Genomic DNA, 19,074 nt, shown 5'->3' on the forward strand with positions numbered 1-19,074 from the left:
AAACTCACTCACTCACTGTGTTGGTTGAAGGTGAGCTATATCTCGATTGATACACATGCTTGTTCGGGATATAGAGGGTGAAGTATAAATCTGTCCTCACACATCGATACACGCAATAGAACTGAATTATTCAACACAGCCAAGGAGCGATCGCTCTAGTTGGAATGGGCATATTTTTAATACTAGGATTTCCTATTTGGTTTATTCCAACACATTTCTCGCGAGAATGACAATTATGCCGTTCTCGCTCCTCGTGGCCTGTAAGATATAAAAAAATAGCCTCCGACAAAAAAACTCTGTAATCGTTTACATATGCTATGAGCGTATTGGTACGCCGAGCATGATGCCCTATACAATATCCGTGGTAACGGCACGATCGCGATCGATCCGGAGAACCGATACCACAGTTGGTATTTGGAAAGGGATGTTGGGGTAATATCATGGAAATTGACAGGTCGTGATGCGGGTAGATATATGTATCAGTATGGGTAGATGAAGGGATGAGGGCCGCGGATGTATCTATTCTGAAGTTGATATATTGACATACAGGATATAGAATGATTAAGATCTGTTAAGGTTTGACAGTTAAATATTTTCAATCTTCATTAAGCATTTGTCGTCCTCGAACTTAAACCGATCTTTTAGAATTTGAAAAATCGTTTCTGGATTCGTTCATGTTGTCGGAAAACGTGACTCATCTAAAGGATTTCTTTTTAGCAAAGTTGAATAATCGACTCTCTATATCCGATACTGTTCATAAACTGGAATAGCATATCGGTCACATCAACGAGTGGGCTGTAGTCACTCCCAAGACGCCCACCTATCCGTGGTGGTAGTGTGTGGGATTGTGTGCATGTGCGTTTGCGTGTGTCTGAGTATGCGTGCGTGGATGTATGTGTGTGTTTTTGTTTGTTCGTGTCTGTCCGTCTCTGTCTATCTCTGTATGTGTTGACGTTGTTAATGATACTCATGACACTTGACATCCACTGACTTGCTTGTATTCCGTGAAACCCGCTGTCATATAGAAAAAAGCATCAGCTGTCTATACCGCGCACCTCCAGTTCACGTCCTCAGCTTGTGAATGCGGCTGCAGTAGTCCTGGACATCGTCATCATCGGCGTAAGAGCATCATCATCCCTGGCTAATCAGCACTTTGTATTTTCCGGTTTGGGCAAAATATTTCCATTTTGTTCTAAGCTTTCATGAAAAAGAAGAAAGTGTTGGAAGTGTGAAAATGTAGATATAACCGAAGAAAGCAACTGCCTCTCGATTTTTTTCAAGATGAAGTGTCAGTGTGGACCTCGAAACTGTCTTGTTTGATTACCAAATAGTCAAGTCCTCACCTCAACCCATCAGTGTCTCCCTCACTCCACCTCAACCCATCAGCATCCCCTTCACCCCACCTCAACCCATCAGTGTCTCCCTCACCCCACCTCAACCCATCAGTGTCTCCCTCACTGCACCTCAACCCATCAGCATCCCCCTCACCCCACCTCAACCCATCAGCATCTCCCTCACCCCACCTCAACCCATCAGTGTCTCCCTCACCTCACCTCAACCCATCAGCATCTCCCTCACCCACCCCAACCCATCAGTGTCTCCCTCACCTCACCTCAACCCATCAGTGTCTCCCTCACCCCACCTCAACCCATCAGCATCTCCCTCACTCCACCTCAACCCATCAGTGTCTCCCTCACCCCACCTCAACCCATCAGTGTCTCCCTCACTGCACCTCAACCCATCAGCATCCCCCTCACCCCACCTCAACCCATCAGCATCTCCCTCACCCCACCTCAACCCATCAGTGTCTCCCTCACTGCACCTCAACCCATCAGCATCCCCCTCACCCCACCTCAACCCATCAGCATCTCCCTCACCCCACCTCAACCCATCAGTGTCTCCCTCACCTCACCTCAACCCATCAGCATCTCCCTCACCCACCCCAACCCATCAGTGTCTCCCTCACCTCACCTCAACCCATCAGTGTCTCCCTCACCCCACCTCAACCCATCAGCATCTCCCTCACTCCACCTCAACCCATCAGTGTCTCCCTCACCTCACCTCAACCCATCAGCATCTCCCTCACCCACCTCAACCCATCAGTGTCTCCCTCACCTCACCCCAACCCATCAGTGTCTCCCTCACCCCACCTCAACCCATCAGCATCTCCCTCACTCCACCTCAACCCATCAGTGTCTCCCTCACCTCACCTCAACCCATCAGCATCTCCCTCACCCCACCTCAACCCATCAGTGTCTCCCTCACCTCACCCCAACCCATCAGCATCTCCCTCACCCCACCTCAACCCATCAGCATTTCCCTCACCCCACCCCAACCCATCAGTTTCTCCCTCACCTCACCTCAACCCATCAGCATCTCCCTCACCCCACCTCAACCCATCAGTGTCTCCCTCACCCCACCTCAACCCATCAGCATCTCCCTCACCCCACCTCAACCCATCAGTGTCTCCCTCACCCCACCTCAACCTATCAGCATCTCCCTCACCCCACCTCAACCCATCAGTGTGTCCCTCACCCCACCTCAACCCATCAGTGTCTCCTTCACCCCACCTCAACCCATCAGCATCTCCCTCACTCCACCTCAACCCATCAGTGTCTCCCTCACCCCACCTCAACCCATCAGCATCTCCCTCACCCCAACTCAACCCATCAGCATCTCCCTCACCCCACCTCAACCCATCAGCATCTCCCTCACCCCACCTCAACCCATCAGCATCTCCCTCACCCCATCTCAACCTATCAGCATCTCCCTCACCCCCCTCAACCCATCAGCATCTCCCTCACCCCACCCCAACCCATCAGTTTCTCCCTCACCTCACCTCAACCCATCAGCATCTCCCTCATCCCACCTCAACCCTTCAGTGTCTCCCTCACCCCACCTCAACCCATCAGCATCTCCCTCACCCCACCTCAACCCATCAGCATCTCCCTCACCCCACCTCAATACATCAACATTTCATTGTCCACCCCAACCCATCAGCGTCGTTCTCGTCCCATCAATGTCTTCATGCCCGCGATGCTATCTATCAAGCCGTGTTCAACATCTAGATTTACGATATGCTGGAAAGCAATGATTCACAGTGCAGCAACATTTTGATAATTAAACTGACAAACCTATGAGGAGTGACGCATGGTATCGCGGTGGTAGATTACTTCCGTCTTTTTGTCATTAATTGCCTCTTGGCAGCCTGACAAACGCTGCGTTCAGGCTGTGTCGTGTGCTGGTGTCGCTCTCCGGCAGAGTGGAGGACAATCCTGACCCGGAGATCTATGGGCGTAAACATCCCTGGAGTCATAATACATCAACACACACAAACTCGTCTGTAGTAACCGATTAGACATACGGAAGTTAGTACTGATATACATAGCAAACAACAACAACAATAATAAAAAGCATAAACATAAACATAATAAACATCATCATCATCATCATCATAATAACAACAATAACAACAACAACAACAACATCAACAACAATAAGCATCACCATCATAATCATCATCATAATAATGACGATGATTATTATGATGTTTATAATCACATCGCATGATCTGTGGCATGTACCAAATCATAAGTGATATCTATATCAGTCTATATATATATATATATATAAACATTGCTTGTATATCTCAAAACATATGTGGGCACGGGTGGTCCAGTCGTCTATTGCGCCGCGATTCGCTGTGCAGAGTTGCGTCCCTTGGGCACGCCAGAAACCTATGATTGTGGGTTCGAATCCCGGTTCGCCCCGATCATGTTTCTAGGTTTGTCAGCACCATACCCGTGCTCGTGGGTTTCACCGAAGTGGTAAATATTCTGAGACCTGCATCACTTCGGGCTTTCCTCCCATATTAAGCTGACACGCCCGTGATATAACTGGGATACTGTTAAAAGCGGCGTTTAACCCAACTCACCCACTCACTCACTCACTCAAAACATATTTCCAGGGACAAAGCATAAGTCTACACTGCACAAGGTGATTTGTGCTGCTTCCTTGGAAATCCGAATCGGGTTTGCATCAGTACTGCGTAGGTCATCAATATCAAACATTAACCCGGATTTGCTTAATGTCTATTGTCTTGATGCGCGAACGCTTAAATTTGCCCAAGGTGTTGGCAGATGGAACCAAAAAGACAACAAGAAAACATTTTGGACAAGATCTCTATTTCATCATTTAGGTTATTATCAAAATAATGTACGTATGGAGGATGTAATGTACTTTCAAGGATAAAAGTTCACACAACTAGATGTTTTTTGTGTCCGACCCCCACGTGTTTAATCGCTGTTCCTGCTTGAAGTTAACTGGCTTTTGTCTGATGGACCAGCTGATCGTCGAACCGTGGTACCATTCCCTGGCTTGTTGGAGGGTCAACGACCCTTATATATGATGTGTCTGATCCAGACTGTACAAGTATCCCATTGACCCTCCGTGTCATGTTTTGTAGCTGATGATAATGATAATAACAGTTGCAATGTTCATCATCGAGTTCTGGCATAAGTGAGTGAGTATGGTTCTACGCCGATTTTAGGAATATTCCAGCAATATCTTGGCTGGGGACACCAAAAATATGCTTCATACATTATTATCGATCTATTACTGACTAAAACCATTATGGTGATTATTACGATAACCATAATCATCATGATACCTTTATGCGGAGTTCTGGCATAAGTGAGTGAGTATGGTTCTACGCCGATTTTAGCAATATTCCAGAAATATCTTGGCAGGGGACACCAAAAATGTGCTTCATACATTGTCCCCCTCTGGCATGACACGTCATTAGTATCTATGTTCTTATGGTCTTATTAGATGAGGATTGGGTAGCCACTATGTCTGACCACGACGACTGTGTACCATCGCGCACCGACAGCATGGACCAGCATGGACAGCCGGAGTGGCCGCCTTGAATATCTGTTAACTTTTACTGAATGGCGTGAAGTAAGGCATCCCTTCTCCGCGATACCACAGGGGGACATATAACTCTACTAAGAGGGTAGGCGGTGGGGTAGCCTAGTTGTTAAAGTGTTCGTCGACACGGGGAAGACCCGGGTTCGATTCCCCGATGAGTACGTTATGTGAAGCCCATTTCTGGTGTCCCCCGCCGTAATAATGCTGGAATAATGCTAAAAGCGGTGTAAAACCATACTCACTCTCTCACTCACTCAACACACCCGCTGCTAATGTTTGTACGTACACCAACCTAATCGCTGTGTTTGATATAATTCTAGAGAGCTGTAATTCACTCACTCACTGAGCGTATAATAATTACTGTGAACAATGGGCATTCCTGAAACAAGAACACACATTGAAATTAAATAGGATCGTTTCTGTATTTCAGCGAACCCAAGTCTTGAGAGACAAATCAATTGCAGAGAAGATATTTCATGTGTTGGGATTAAAGAAAAAGCCGACAAACACAATATACAGTTCCAGGATCTAAAGAATGTATAGGTCTGACATACCACTGTGGTTTTCACAAATAGCGTTCAGGGGTTTAAGTGTGATGGATGATGCTTGGTCAATGATCTCGAGATCTAATTACTCAACTGGGACGCGCACCTATTTCAGGATCCCTTCCAATTTGGCTTTAACGCGATAACGTACTAGTATATTTCAATCAACGCTTCTTTTCGTGGACTAAATATCACTTTAGACAAGGCCACGGCACAAGTACCCCCCATTTGCACACGATTAGTCCATAGTTACATTATTAATAAACAAGATAAGAGAACCTAGCTCCAACGAGCGTCTACCCAACATCATAACGACCGACATCTCTCTGAACGGTGCAGCAGGATTTCTGAACACTGCTGTTCCGAGGTGCTTCGAACTTTGAGTTTCTCATGTGATAAATCTTTATCAAAGACCATTCTGGGGAGCTCATTTCCTTAACCCTCCTCTGAGACCCGAGAAACATCTTCAAGAACTATGGTCAGACGCGTGCAAAAACTTCCGCCATTTGTGATGGCCGGCCATGTTGCCACCGCGTCTCGTTCGCATCCGGTAATGGCGTTTGCGCTTCTTCGCCAGAACCGAGGCAGGCCTGACGGACTGTTTACCGGGAAAATAATAGATGCCCCCCACCCCCCCCATCCCCAGAGACACGCGGTATTAAACAATTAAGGGGGAACATAGGTTAGCGGAACTGAGACTTGTAGATCTCGTGTTACATCGCGCATTCTCGCGAGATTATCTACGGGGAGTAACCAAATGGAAAGTTTCTTTATGTAATTGATGCATCGGAGTCGCGGTAGTATTCACTCCACGTCTGTGTAGAATTACATTTGCCTGTTAAGCAAACGAAAGGAATTGTTTACATTTGAAACACGCTTCTTGAGAATATCGATTAGGCTGTTTAATAACACTCGTGTCGTTAATGTGATAAAATCTAAACTGAATAATATCATAAGTGAATTTAATACTTTCCACAATTTAAAGAAGCTAAAAATGAAAGATCATGGTCATACTTTTTGAAAAAAATGCTAAATACGAATATCGTTCACACTAAATATTTATCATCTAAATTTAAGTTTAATATTTGCATTAGCATCGCAGCCGTTGCAAACGTTTAAGCAAGAATTTACGATTCATATTCAAACATCACGTGATCATGTATGCAAGTTCAAAATGAGTTGTTTAGAGTCCATGACTAAACAAATGATAATCACATTTGCAGGGCCGGTTCAGAAGCCAAACAAATTTCATCAGGCATTTAACACTGTCGACCGCACCTAAAACCCCACGAGTTCATATGATCTGTATAAACCATACATTCAGCATGAACGGCTGTCCTTGGATTGTGAAACCCGTACAAAATGATCTCCGTGTCAGTCGCGTCCTGTGAAATCGAGGGAAATGGTAGTATATGGACGCGTAGACCTTTCAAAACGTGCCTATTTGTCAAATCGAAGACAAAGGCCCGCTCGTCGACATATGCAAACGTTCCCCAGCCGTTCATCACCACTACGTGACAAAACTATTTGTTATTCGCTGTCTAATGTCTTTGTAAGGCCGGCGTTGTCCCGTGACGGAGGGGAGAGCGTGTAAACAGCCTCCGTCGTTGCACAGTATACGTGTGTTAAAATGTTTAGAATGTAAGCTCACGGAATACGAGCGATTGGAGTACATTTCCTCTTCATTGTCTTTTTCTATAGTGTGATTATTCAGTTGGGTAACGAGACTTCAGTCTGGAAGTTCACTGTCGAATTGCTTTCCGAATTGCTTTCCGAATTGTTTTCCGTTTGTCATATTAGTGAAATTTGTTGAATAAGAAAAAAGCTTGTTTTTACTTCAACCAAACCATACATTCTTTGAAAGTTGTGTTACTTCTTTTGGTTGCCGCTAGATTTTGCGTTCGAATTCCAGATTCGCCCTGGTCGTGATTATTGGTCTGTCTGCACCATAACGCTTTTCATGGGTTTCACAAAAGCAGCAAACGTCTACGACCTTCTTCAGTTACGGTTTCCTCCACACACTAAGCTGACACGCCATGTTGGCATGCACTGTTCAACGCGGCATTCAACCCATTTCTTTCACTAGTGGGGCGGCCGGGTAAAGCGTTCGCTCGTCACACCGAAGACCCGGGTTCGATTCCCGACATGGGTACAATGTGTGAAGACCATTTGTGGTGTCCCCCGCCGTGATATTGCTGGAATGTTGCTAAAAGCGGCGTAAAACCATACTCACTCACTCTTTCACCTATTGGTTTAACTTCAAAGTTTGTCAGTATTGCAGTTACGATGACAACAAGCTAGAAATGTAGGTTTCTTGCTTCAGTGTAAGCTAAGGAAACTTGAATGGATATTGTCGCGTTGACATTGTCATATGATATCATAGAATGGACACTGTCGAATTGTCCCAATGTCGCGCTTTATTTATATAATTATCTATGCTTGGGTTTGGTAAGTATCGCGACAGTTCGATAACATACCAGATTGTGCGACAGTGCGACAACGCAACAGAGCTATAACACGATAGTCCAACATGACAGTCTAACAACGCGGCAGCGCCACAACACGCCAGTTCGACAACGCAACAGTGCGACAGCTAAACAGTGAGATAACACGACAGTGCGACAATGCAACAGTGCGACAACTAAACAGTGAGATAACACGACAGTGCGACAACGCGACAATGTTGTTTCCAGTATTCCTTAGTAAAACAATATTCCATTATCCACACTTTATGAACCACATTAGGGACGCCATAAATGGGCTGAAATTCATACATTGTACCCACGTGGGGAATCGAACCCGTGTAGTCGCGCTAGGCTACCCCAGCGCCTCCGCCTCATTGTGATCAGCATGACAGAGAGCGGTCGATCCTCGACAGCGTCATACCAAAAGACGTTAAAAGATGGTACTTGTTGTTACCTTGCCTAGCGCTCGGCATTAAGGGCGGGGGTCAAACTAAGGACTGGTCGGCTCGGAGTCAGTATACTGTGTTTGAGTGGGGTGTTCATGTTAAACTGCGGCATGGTATCTAAGTGGGCTAGCGCTATAAAATCGGCATCAGTCCGGACTAGTGCAAGCAGCTGAACAAAATAAATCTGGAACCAAGATGGCGATAAGAGAGATAGAGATGGTGATATCACTTCAGAAACAAAGCTTTGGTGTCGAACGGTTCAGGGTACAGTAAAGTACGGTTTTAACGAACTCAAAGGGACTACTAATTTTAGTTCGTTATAACCGTAGTTCGTTAAATGCATATATACAGCATAACTACAGCAAATATTCGGGACCAAAAACGTAACTTCGTTGTATCTGTAAGTTCGTTATAAGCGTGTTCGTTATAACCGTAGTTTAATGTATATGGCAAATACACTCGATACTCAGGGATGGACACACACTGTACTTACTCTGAACCCATTTTCAGATTCAGACAAAACACACGTACAATTGCTCAACAGGACAGGGCAGCTTAAAACTTCAAACGACCCGGAGGGGCAGCGTTCGATTCCCATATGGGTACAGTGTGTGAACCCATATCTGGTGTCCCTCGCCGTAATATTGCTGGAATACTGCTAAAAGCGGCGTAGAATCACACTCACTCACTTATAAACTCCCCCACCCATTCGCTCACTCACTCAACAGACCCGCTGCAAATGTTTGCACGTATACCACCTAATCGCTGTACCTTATATAATTTTAGACATCTGTAATTCGCAACATGCAAATACAACAATATAAATTTATTATCCAAATAATCAATGAACATTATGTGAAAATTACACTCATCAGGAAATACGTGGATCCAATCCATGACGTGTAAAACAAAACCATCATCGGATTGAAAACAATTTCCTTAATAATCGTTCCCCACGCTGCGGCGCCAGTTGGTGTTTCGCCAAGTGCTTCACAGTCAATAATCGCCTAATGTAACCAAACTTCCAGAACAGTTTAAGCCAGGCATTCAATACCATGGACAAATATTCATCCAAATCAATAAGGTCAAAAGGTTAGGGTATCTATCTTCATCTCCTATGACGCCATGGCTAAAGGTCACGAAGAACGTAAGATATCAGTTAGTATGGACGCAACGCACGAAGAGGGCTTATAATTACGACTGCACTACAATGTTTCTTGTTGGGTTAGTCAATAACCAGGTTTGTCCCCCAGTGTCCGTGTTAAGATGTTTAGAAACGCTATATTTATGTCATTTTTATGGCCGAGAGTCTCATTGACGGAGCCGTGAACAACTCTTAAGTACGCATGGGAGATGCGACATCAGCTCGCCATATTAATGAGATCCGGATTATTGTTCAAATGGGTTTTATAAGATGCACGAACACGATTTCGACATTATAAATGGTAGCTTCAACGACGTAGCCATTGGACCGTAAATAGGAAATAAGACCTAGTTATACGGAGGCATGGTTACTCGTTCACGAAAAAACAACCTTCTGACGATCGAAGGTGGTCTGTTTTACCCTTACGCCGGTCTCGTTGCTATGGTTTCCTTTGTTGAACCTGTAGGTGTACTGACTGATAATATATATTTTCCCGTGAATAGTGTAGGTTTACGATAATATGTTTTCTTTCTCAACAGGGTCCTTGAATATGATATACTATAATTATGATGTCAATAATTTATCCTGGTTCAGAGGGTGTGCATGTATTTATTGAAATGTACACCACATCTGTCAAATTGTTTTTATTGCGTTGGAGTAGGATCAGAGAGAGAGAGAGAGAGAGAGAGAGAGAGAGAGAGAGAGAGAGAGAGAGAGACGGGTCAGGTCAGGTGGATAGAGCTCTCGGCAACATTTTAATGATTATCTTATTTACACAAAGACAATGTCTTCCACACGTGGCAAGTCTACGCATGTGCTGTAAATCCTCATCCGTCAATTTCGTGATGTGACTCAAGTTATGTTCAACGTGGCGTTAAACGAAGCTCACTCATCCAAATTCAACGTGACACCTTATAAGTTATGTCCGAGGTGAAGTTTGACATTGCCCGAGTCCATTCTGGCGCTGTGACCTTGCCCTGACCTTCCAGTTGTCGCTATGAAACTGTTTGTGTTTTGTTCATCAGGCGCAGCAGCAAGAAACGGTGTACTGTCCCAAAAGGATGAAACGCCTCGTTACTCTACAAGTTGAAATTCTGTGGGTGACCAACTGCGCGGAAAGCGTGAAATAGCTTATCACACCGGTCGCCAGGCAACGTAGGAGTTTAAACGGAGCTTATAAATCAACCAAATTCTGAAATCGTCCTCGGTTAAAAACTAGAATAGCAGACATAGTCCCGTTATAGAAATAATAAAGATATAGATTACCTCTACCAGTTCCAGGGTGCGGACGTTAAAGGTGAGATTGGTCAACTTTAAACACCAGTGAGCGAGTGATTCAACGCCGTTAGGTTATTCGATGGTGATGTATTTGATACACGTATTATAGTCATATTTTTAAAACTTATGTTAAGTATTTCGGCTACTGTTTTCGTCTTGTAACGTTTTTATAACGTATATAATTCGTTGGTCAAATGCAATTTGGAAGTGTGTACTGTTTTTTGTCAAGCAAATATCAGGTTCGTCTTTCTCCCAGACCCGAGAGAATATATAAAAAAAGGAGACTAAGTCAAGTTGAGAATGATTTGGCAAGTCTATGCCCCATAACAAAAGGATTGTTCCAGGGTCCATTTGGATTTTAATTTATTTTATTTTGCATATATATATATTTAAGTTAGATAATTCTATTTCTTGGCCTTAATGTCAGTCTAATATCGGGTATCAGCCTATCCTGGAAAGAAGGTCAGAATAACCACGCTGATAACGGTGCTGGTGAAACTTCAACGGTCATAATCACTGCGATTCCGGGGTTCGAACCCATACCACGTTCACCGTGGCAGTAAAGGGATGCTGGGAAGTTTGACAAAGGTCAACAACACCCACATTTCACGATCATGTTAAAAGTTAACACTGCTTTAGTTAACCATCGGCCGATACCTTGCACATAATTTTATTGCCGATCGGATTTTTACAGGAATATTTTTACACGTTTCACAAAAAAAGATGTCCTGTTCACCGAACATACTTGTTGTCCTGAAAAGAATGTCCTGTCTCTGAACGAACATTCCAAGAAGCTCACGACACCCTTCGATCTAGACTTGCACGAGTCTCTAAGGCAATACTTAATAGTGTAAATCATTATTCCTAGATTGTAGAAACACTAAAAACAGGTTGTCCCTGTAAAAGACCGACGTCCGCTTATCTAGACGTTCCTATTATAAGGATTGGAATACGAGACATCCATGGACTTATCATTCAGTACAGCCTGGAGCAAATCTGGCCCTCATAATCTGCATATATTAATGTTCAAATAGTTTCGACTCTGAATCACGAGGCTTCACACAATGACATATGTTAGTGTCTAATGTATACTAGTATATGATATTATTTAATTATTCCAACCCTGTTGAAATACCTTTGCTTTATCTTATCACGTGGTTGTGCAGTCTTGTAAACATTACGACGGCTTTGCCAGGCATATCTCGAATAAACAGCCACGTGGATGAATGATTGGGTTCTGGGGCACAGAATTAGAGTAGCCTCCCTTTGCTGTAATTTGCGGAACTATGCATGAATAAATACCATATAATCTATATAAACCATAGCACTTTGGGTATAGTACTATATTTAACATTGTAATGTTTACGACCATTATCATTACGTATGAGATTCTATTTTCGTTATTCTTGGGTTAATGTTCGGACAACTAAAAGAAACCTCGCCCAAACTGTATAATACCGACGGGTCCGTAACACAAGAAAAGATATCTCTCAAACCTGTTATCATTATTATATAAATAATCTGCATGTGATTCTGTGGTATTTGATTTCCTAACCAAGCAATTTCTTTTGCGTTCGTGTTTTCATAAACAAAAAGAATTAAATCACCCCCAAAACGGAATACTGTTGCCTTTTTGGCTATTAATGTTTGTTTGTTGTTTAAGGCCGCACTCAACAATATTCCAGCTATATGACGGCGGTCTAAATAAACGAGTCTGGACCAGACAATTCAGTAATTGATATCATGAGCATCGATCCACGCAACTGAGATACGATGACATGCACCAACCAAGTCAGCGAACCTGACACCCGATCCCGTTAGACACCTCTACGACAAGCATGGGTTGCTGAAGACCTATTCTAACCGGGACCTTCACCGGTGGCTATAAATGGAATGGGCGGGGCTTGAGCTGGATTATTGCGCTGAACGACGGTACTAATTTCGTATTGTTCCGCACAGTTTTTGTGTATGTAAATATTTTTTGGTAATATATAAACAATATGTGAAGTTATTATTGTTGATGTATTTATTTATAAGAATTGACTTTAATACATTGTTACGTCTATGAAGTTGAAAACGAAAAAATCGGATTGCCAGACCCGTTTTTTATGTTTATGCCTCCATACACACAGAAATATTGACGCCAGTTCTTCAATAATGACAGCATCCTCTGCTCAGAAGGGCATTACTCATAACGTATTGGTAAATGGAAACGGGCACCAGACTGGTGTCGTGTCTCGCCCATGTCCTTTCTAGATGACCTGGAAGATGTGGATAGCCATTCCTAAGTTGCCTTTTCAGTTGGCGTTGTCGCAACAAAAAACGATAGATACTCGTTATCATCCTTCGCTGTAACCGGTTCACATCCATCAGTTATATAAGGAAATCCCACGTAATCGAAACCACAAGAACATGAGAGACTTTTGGATAAACCGATAGTCATGTTTGTAAAATGATTTACGCAGACGTGAAGCGAAACTAGATATGTTGATAACAAGATCAGAACGTACGGAAACCAGTCCGTAATCGCCGGAGCCTAAACTGGGCTCAAGCCTATACCGATATCAAGTTAAATGCGCCATGCAAGAAGGTATCTTTTGAAGATATAAGGACGTTTTGGCTAAGACCGATACGGCTATATGTAAATGCCACGGAAGTAATGCTACGGAGGCGTGTTAGTTTACATGGTGTTGTGTTATACACTCGCAGTCATTGTTTTCTTCTACGAATGTTTTAACTTAATTAAGTTGATGTGTTTTTGCTGCCAGACTGGTTCTCGAGCCAGACTTGAAGTGAAAATGTACCGACAAAGCAAAAAAAACAACAAACACGTTTGACCCCTGGACCGATGAGGATGCTATCGTGAGCTGATCGATGTGAACAAATGAAGCTCATTTGTTAAAGTAATATATTTTTTACATATGTTTTTAAGATTATCCGACCCAAGTTTTAAATCTGACAATCTGAGTTATATTTAGAAGTAGGCGATAACTTACCCGTTGATATTGTTTCCATGTCTTTCAAATATGTGAAATATTCTAATATATATAAAAGATATTCCTTTTAAGATAATTTAGAAAATTATGCACCACAGCTGAATATTAAGAATATAAGAACTCGCGTTTGACCGTACACGCATGCGTTTGACCGTACACGCATCATAACTGCTGATTCTAACAGCTGTGCGTTACCTCATTTCTAAACAATGCTATGTTGAAATTGCCGTAAAACGAGTGAGTGAGTGAGTGAGGATGGTTTTACGCCGCTTTTAACAATGTTCCAGCAATATCACTCCGGGGGACACCAGAAATTGGCTTCACACTTTGTACCCATGTCGGGAATCGATCCCGGGTCTTCCGCGTGACGAGCGAACGCTTTAACCATTAGGCTACCCGACCGCCCTCTTAAAACGAATTCTTATATTTCAGACAATAATTAATCTTTCAGTTTTATATTTGTAAACTGTGAAAAGGTATGTAACAGCTTAAAAAGTTATGAGAATAAATTGAAAAAAGAAATGTAGAAAATGGACTTCAGACCAGTACACGTCACCTTAGAATGCCTGCGGCATGACGCGCCATGTATTGAAATGACTGTAAAGATCAATAGATCGTTTGAGAACCGCGCTTCCTTGTGGAAGGTCAGTGCTAACAGCATGATTTGTTGGGTGATTTCACCAACGGATCGTTGACACTTCCTGGAAAACATAGCTTAATGTTATCATGAATCCCTTATACCGAAAATACTCAACAACAAGCCCGGTCTCTTAAAGAGGCGGGTCGGGACATGTCGATTACAGCCGCGGCAGTCAGTATCGTAAAGAATTTGGGATCCAACATTATAGTACGAAAAAAAAATCAAATAATATTCAAATGTTCAGGCAGATTTTGATTTTGGCGACTGAAGAGAACAAAAAATCGTTTATCGAATATAATCAGGCTAAAACGGCGTCCTCGGAGTCAATCTTGTATTTACAATATTTAATATAATCTAATTTAATGTTGATATGGAACACTTTCTGAAACTTGGTTTTATTAAATCATTAAATACGAGTAGAATTGTAATCAGCATCGCCATTTTTAACTTAACCTACAACACATCATGTCGCCGGTACCGCCCCCCCCCCCCCCCCCCCCCCCCCCACACACACACACACACCCAAGGTAGACGCTACAAAGCCTACTAAAGAGATGAGAGAGTTCGCCACTTGCCGCTCATCTGATGTCGCGAATTAAACTACACGAGGTAAGAAATTCAATAAGTAAAGAAAACATACCTCAGAACTTACTTTTTCACCAATGCAAATTTTAACCGAACTTGATCTGTTTATAAAACTGCATCAGAACATTCGCATGCACTGAAGGTGTTTGCAAACGTCCTGTCTCTAATGTCACGTGACGGATCAAGTTGTGCATCTATGTTTAACTTGACTGTATAATGGAGAGGCTCGAAATCATGTGACGATAACAAGATGGCGCCTGATCGACTCGGCCTTATCACAATCAAATTAATCAGACATGGTAATTTTACCATCATAGTGTTAACAGAAATAAATGTTCTCAAAGGTAAAACTAAATTTTAGCGCATTGGGATTATTATAAAACACGTAATGAGAAATACTTCTTAGGGGCTCGAAAACCCGTAGCACGAGGATATATATGTAATAACAGTTTTTAATCATTATTTATTTTTTAAAGCGAACAAAAAGATAAACCCACGTGCCCTGATTGAATGTCCAGTGGTACAAACGTTTCATTGAATAAACTGAAAACCATTAGTGACATCATGGCTATCATTGCCACTGGTTTTCCATGGCTGCGAAAAGGTTGAATTCTTTTAGAATTGGTCGGTTGGTTGGTTTGTTGTTTAACGCCGCACTCAGGAATATTTCAGCTATATGACGGCGGTCTGTAAATAATCGAGTCTGGACGAGACAATCCAGTGATTGACATCATGAGCATCGATCCACGCAATTGGGATCGATGACATACATCAGCCAAGTCAGCGAGTCTGACCACCCAATCCCTTCTTTCAGAAGGTTTGGGACAGATGTCATGATTGTCAGAATACTATTGAGATGTTTTGGTACATCAGACGTCGGTTGCGTGAAAAAGGATGACAGATTCAAAGTTTCAAGTTTCAATGCTGTGAGCACTGGGCAATGTCTGGGCAGCCAAGACAACAGTGAACGGCCGTAACAGTAATTACACTACTCGTCTCATCAGTTTGATATTCCAGTTTATTGTTTGACATATAGACTAGCATATATCAAGAGAAGATCTGAGGTAATTTATACTGAACCGCAAAAGAAACGTCATCGTGGATAGATATATGAGAAACCTTATTTGTCCAAACACTGTAAACAAACAAAAGTTCCTGTGACACCAATATTTTAGTGTATTTTTCAAACAAGTAAAGTTTGCTTTTCAATATTGTAGTACATGTATGGAATCAAGTCACAAAAACGCAACTGCTACAGAAAAGCATGCATTCCATGCAAAAGTTGACTTTTATGCAAGCCCCATGCATTTCACTACCCAAGAATGGATATAAATACACGTGCCTTAACGGGATACCATATGCATTGTTTAGCATCGTGCTGACAATAACCACTCAGAAAAACAACAAAATTAAGCAATTATTCAACATTAAGAAATGCCACGCCTGTCCGAAAATGAGCGTCTTCGAGCCATTGGTATGCTTGAAGCAGGATCGAGTCAACTGAAACACCATTTGGTGTTTATGGCAACGTTGGCAACAGATGAATGCAGTCAGAGACCATCCTCAGAGTGGCAGGCCACGCGTAACCAATAATCGACAAGACAACTGGATTCGAACAACACACCTACGAAATCGTTCCAGCCAGCTACCGCGGCGAGATCATCGGCCCTGTTGTTCTACCGTTTTTGCGTCGTCAAGGCCCAGGCATTACCTTTCAACATGACAACGCCCGTCCTCATATTGCTCGATTTGTTCAGGATTCTCTTCAACAAAACAACGTGAATGTCATCCCCTGGCCGGCTCGCTCCCCTGATCCCTCACCAATCAAGCACATGTGGGATGAGATGGATCGGCGTCTTCGACGTCAACCACGTGTTCCACAGACACTCCAGGAACTTCGAAACATGCTCCAGCAGATATGGAAGATGTCCCACAGGACTTTGTGCGACGCCTGGTCCATTCCATGAGACGAAAATGTGTTGCATGCATCGCAACCAGAGGTGGACACACACACTATTGATTTGTAAATTGACATTTTGGCGTGTTCATGTTTTTTTTAATGAAATCACGCATTTTCTGAAGTCAGTATGGCAAATTAAACCATTTGAACACTTACATGAGTCTTTTATCTGTTGCAAACCGAAATTGTTTCAGATTTGGTAAAAAACATAACTTTGCATTAAATCTTATTCAGTGTCCCAGGAACTTTTGTTGTTCAGTATACATGTATTCATATTGGAAAACAACCTCTCACAAGCAACCTATTGCACGATTTTGTTGCGAGAAATACGGAAATTACGGAAATACTTTCGAATGTCTTACGTCGGTTGCGTGAAAAAAGGATGACAGATTCATTGTTTCAAGTTTCAATGCTGTGAGCACTGGGCAATGTCTGGGCAGCCAAGACAACAGTGAACGGCCGTAACAGTGATTACACTACTCGTCTCATCAGTTTGATATTCCTGTTTATTGTTTGACATATAGACTAGTATATATCAAGAGAAGATCTGAGGTAATTTATACTGAACCGCAAAAGAAACGTCATCGTGGATAGATATATGAGAAACCTTATTTGTCCAAACACTGTAAACATACTTTGAGACATATAAAAAAGATGAAACTTGGCAAAACTAATCATCAAGGTTGAAATTAAAGGTTCAAATGTTCTTAAAGGGAAACACAACACTAGTCTCTGAGAAAATGGCATCACAAGTCAGTATCTCGTCAGTATCAGTATGTGCATTGATGACTGCCGTACAACGTCTATACATGGAATGGATGAGGCGGTTGATGAAGGCCATGGGCACTTGAGCCCACACTCAAGTTCAGCAGCAGTTGTCGGTCTTGGTTGGTCTTGGTCATTCAGCCATCTTTGAATCTCGTCCCACAGATGCTCAATGGGATTTAAATCGGGACTGAGGGCAGGTCACTGCATGGTTCTGGTGCCATTCTGCTGGAGGAAGTCTCTTGTTGCTCACGTAGTGTGGGCACGGGCGTTATTATGCTGAAACTAGTGGTTGCGGCAACGTGTCAAATGAGGTATGGCGTGTGGTCTCAAGACTTGATGAATGTACCGAGCTGCTGTGACACCATTGGACCGATGTTCTGGAAGACCACAAGGCCGACCCTATGTGCAAGACCAATTCCACCCCACACCATGATGCTCGGACCACCCCACGAGTCTCTCTCAACAACACAAGCATCCGAATAACGTTACCCACGGCGTCGCCATAATCTCTCTCTCTCTCTCTCTCTCTCTCTCTCTGCTATTTGCTGTTGAGATACAGTAACGGCTCTCGTCTGAGAAGAGGACTCTTCTCCACTGCTGGTGGCGCCAATGCTGGTGCTGTGTTGCCCACTGAAGACGGTCCCGGCGATGACGTGGTGACAGAATGGGTCCTCGGTGTGGCCTGTGACAGTTGAGGTGTCTGCTCGTCAATCGTCGACGCACGGTGTCCGCACTAATGTATCGCTGGTGTGTCCCCATGGTGACCCTTGGTCTTCCACTACGTGCTCGGTCATCTGTAGTGTTGTCGGTCTGATACCGTTGCTGGAGCCTGTATATGGTAATGTTAAATGTTTAGAAACTTTGACAAAAATTACCCAGATATTTAAATGACAACTTTTCATGCAATGTTACCTGGGGTGACGTTTCTTTTGCGGCTCAGTATATAATAATGCTATCTATATCTGTCAGTCTCAATGACAATTCAGTCTCAATTCAGGCACACCTTACCTTCAACATGTCAATAAAGGTTGCACTTGTTTGCTAATCGTTTTGTTTATTCATAATTTTTTGAGAGAACAGTCAAATTGACCTGTTTGCTGATCCTCTTGTTTATTCATAACTGTTTGAGAGAATGGTACAACTGTGAGCAATGTGAAAAGAATATGGACAATAAATTGGATCGCGTTATGACGTATGGCCACGTTCTATGTGATCGCGATCGACCAGCACTAACTGTTATACCGTCAATATCTACCTCGCAAATATTTCGCGGTTTGACATAAAAAAAGGGTTTTCAAATTAACATGGCACTAATGGC

At 43.0% G+C, this 19,074-nt stretch overlaps 1 protein-coding gene across 1 annotated transcript; it reads left to right on the plus strand.

The window, feature by feature from the left end:
• The first annotated feature begins 226 nt into the window (after positions 1–226).
• LOC139467755 (protein FAM186A-like) lies at positions 227–3,094 on the plus strand. Its single transcript, XM_071249262.1, has 2 exons — positions 227–260; positions 1,332–3,094. The coding sequence occupies exons 1-2, from the start codon at positions 227–229 to the stop codon at positions 3,092–3,094; spliced, it is 1,797 nt and encodes a 598-aa protein (XP_071105363.1).
• The last annotated feature ends 15,980 nt before the right edge of the window (positions 3,095–19,074 follow it).

This window comes from Haliotis cracherodii, unplaced genomic scaffold, assembly GCF_022045235.1.
Source record: "Haliotis cracherodii isolate W230 unplaced genomic scaffold, xgHalCrac1.p SCAF_2, whole genome shotgun sequence".
Classification (NCBI taxonomy): Eukaryota; Metazoa; Mollusca; class Gastropoda; order Lepetellida; family Haliotidae; genus Haliotis; species Haliotis cracherodii.

Coding starts and splice junctions, on each gene's coding strand:
- LOC139467755 (XM_071249262.1), top strand. CDS start 227: ATGACAATTATGCCGTTCTCGCTCCTCGTGGCCT. Junction 261..1,331: donor GTTCTCGCTCCTCGTGGCCT/GTAAGATATAAA, acceptor ATTACCAAATAG/TCAAGTCCTCACCTCAACCC.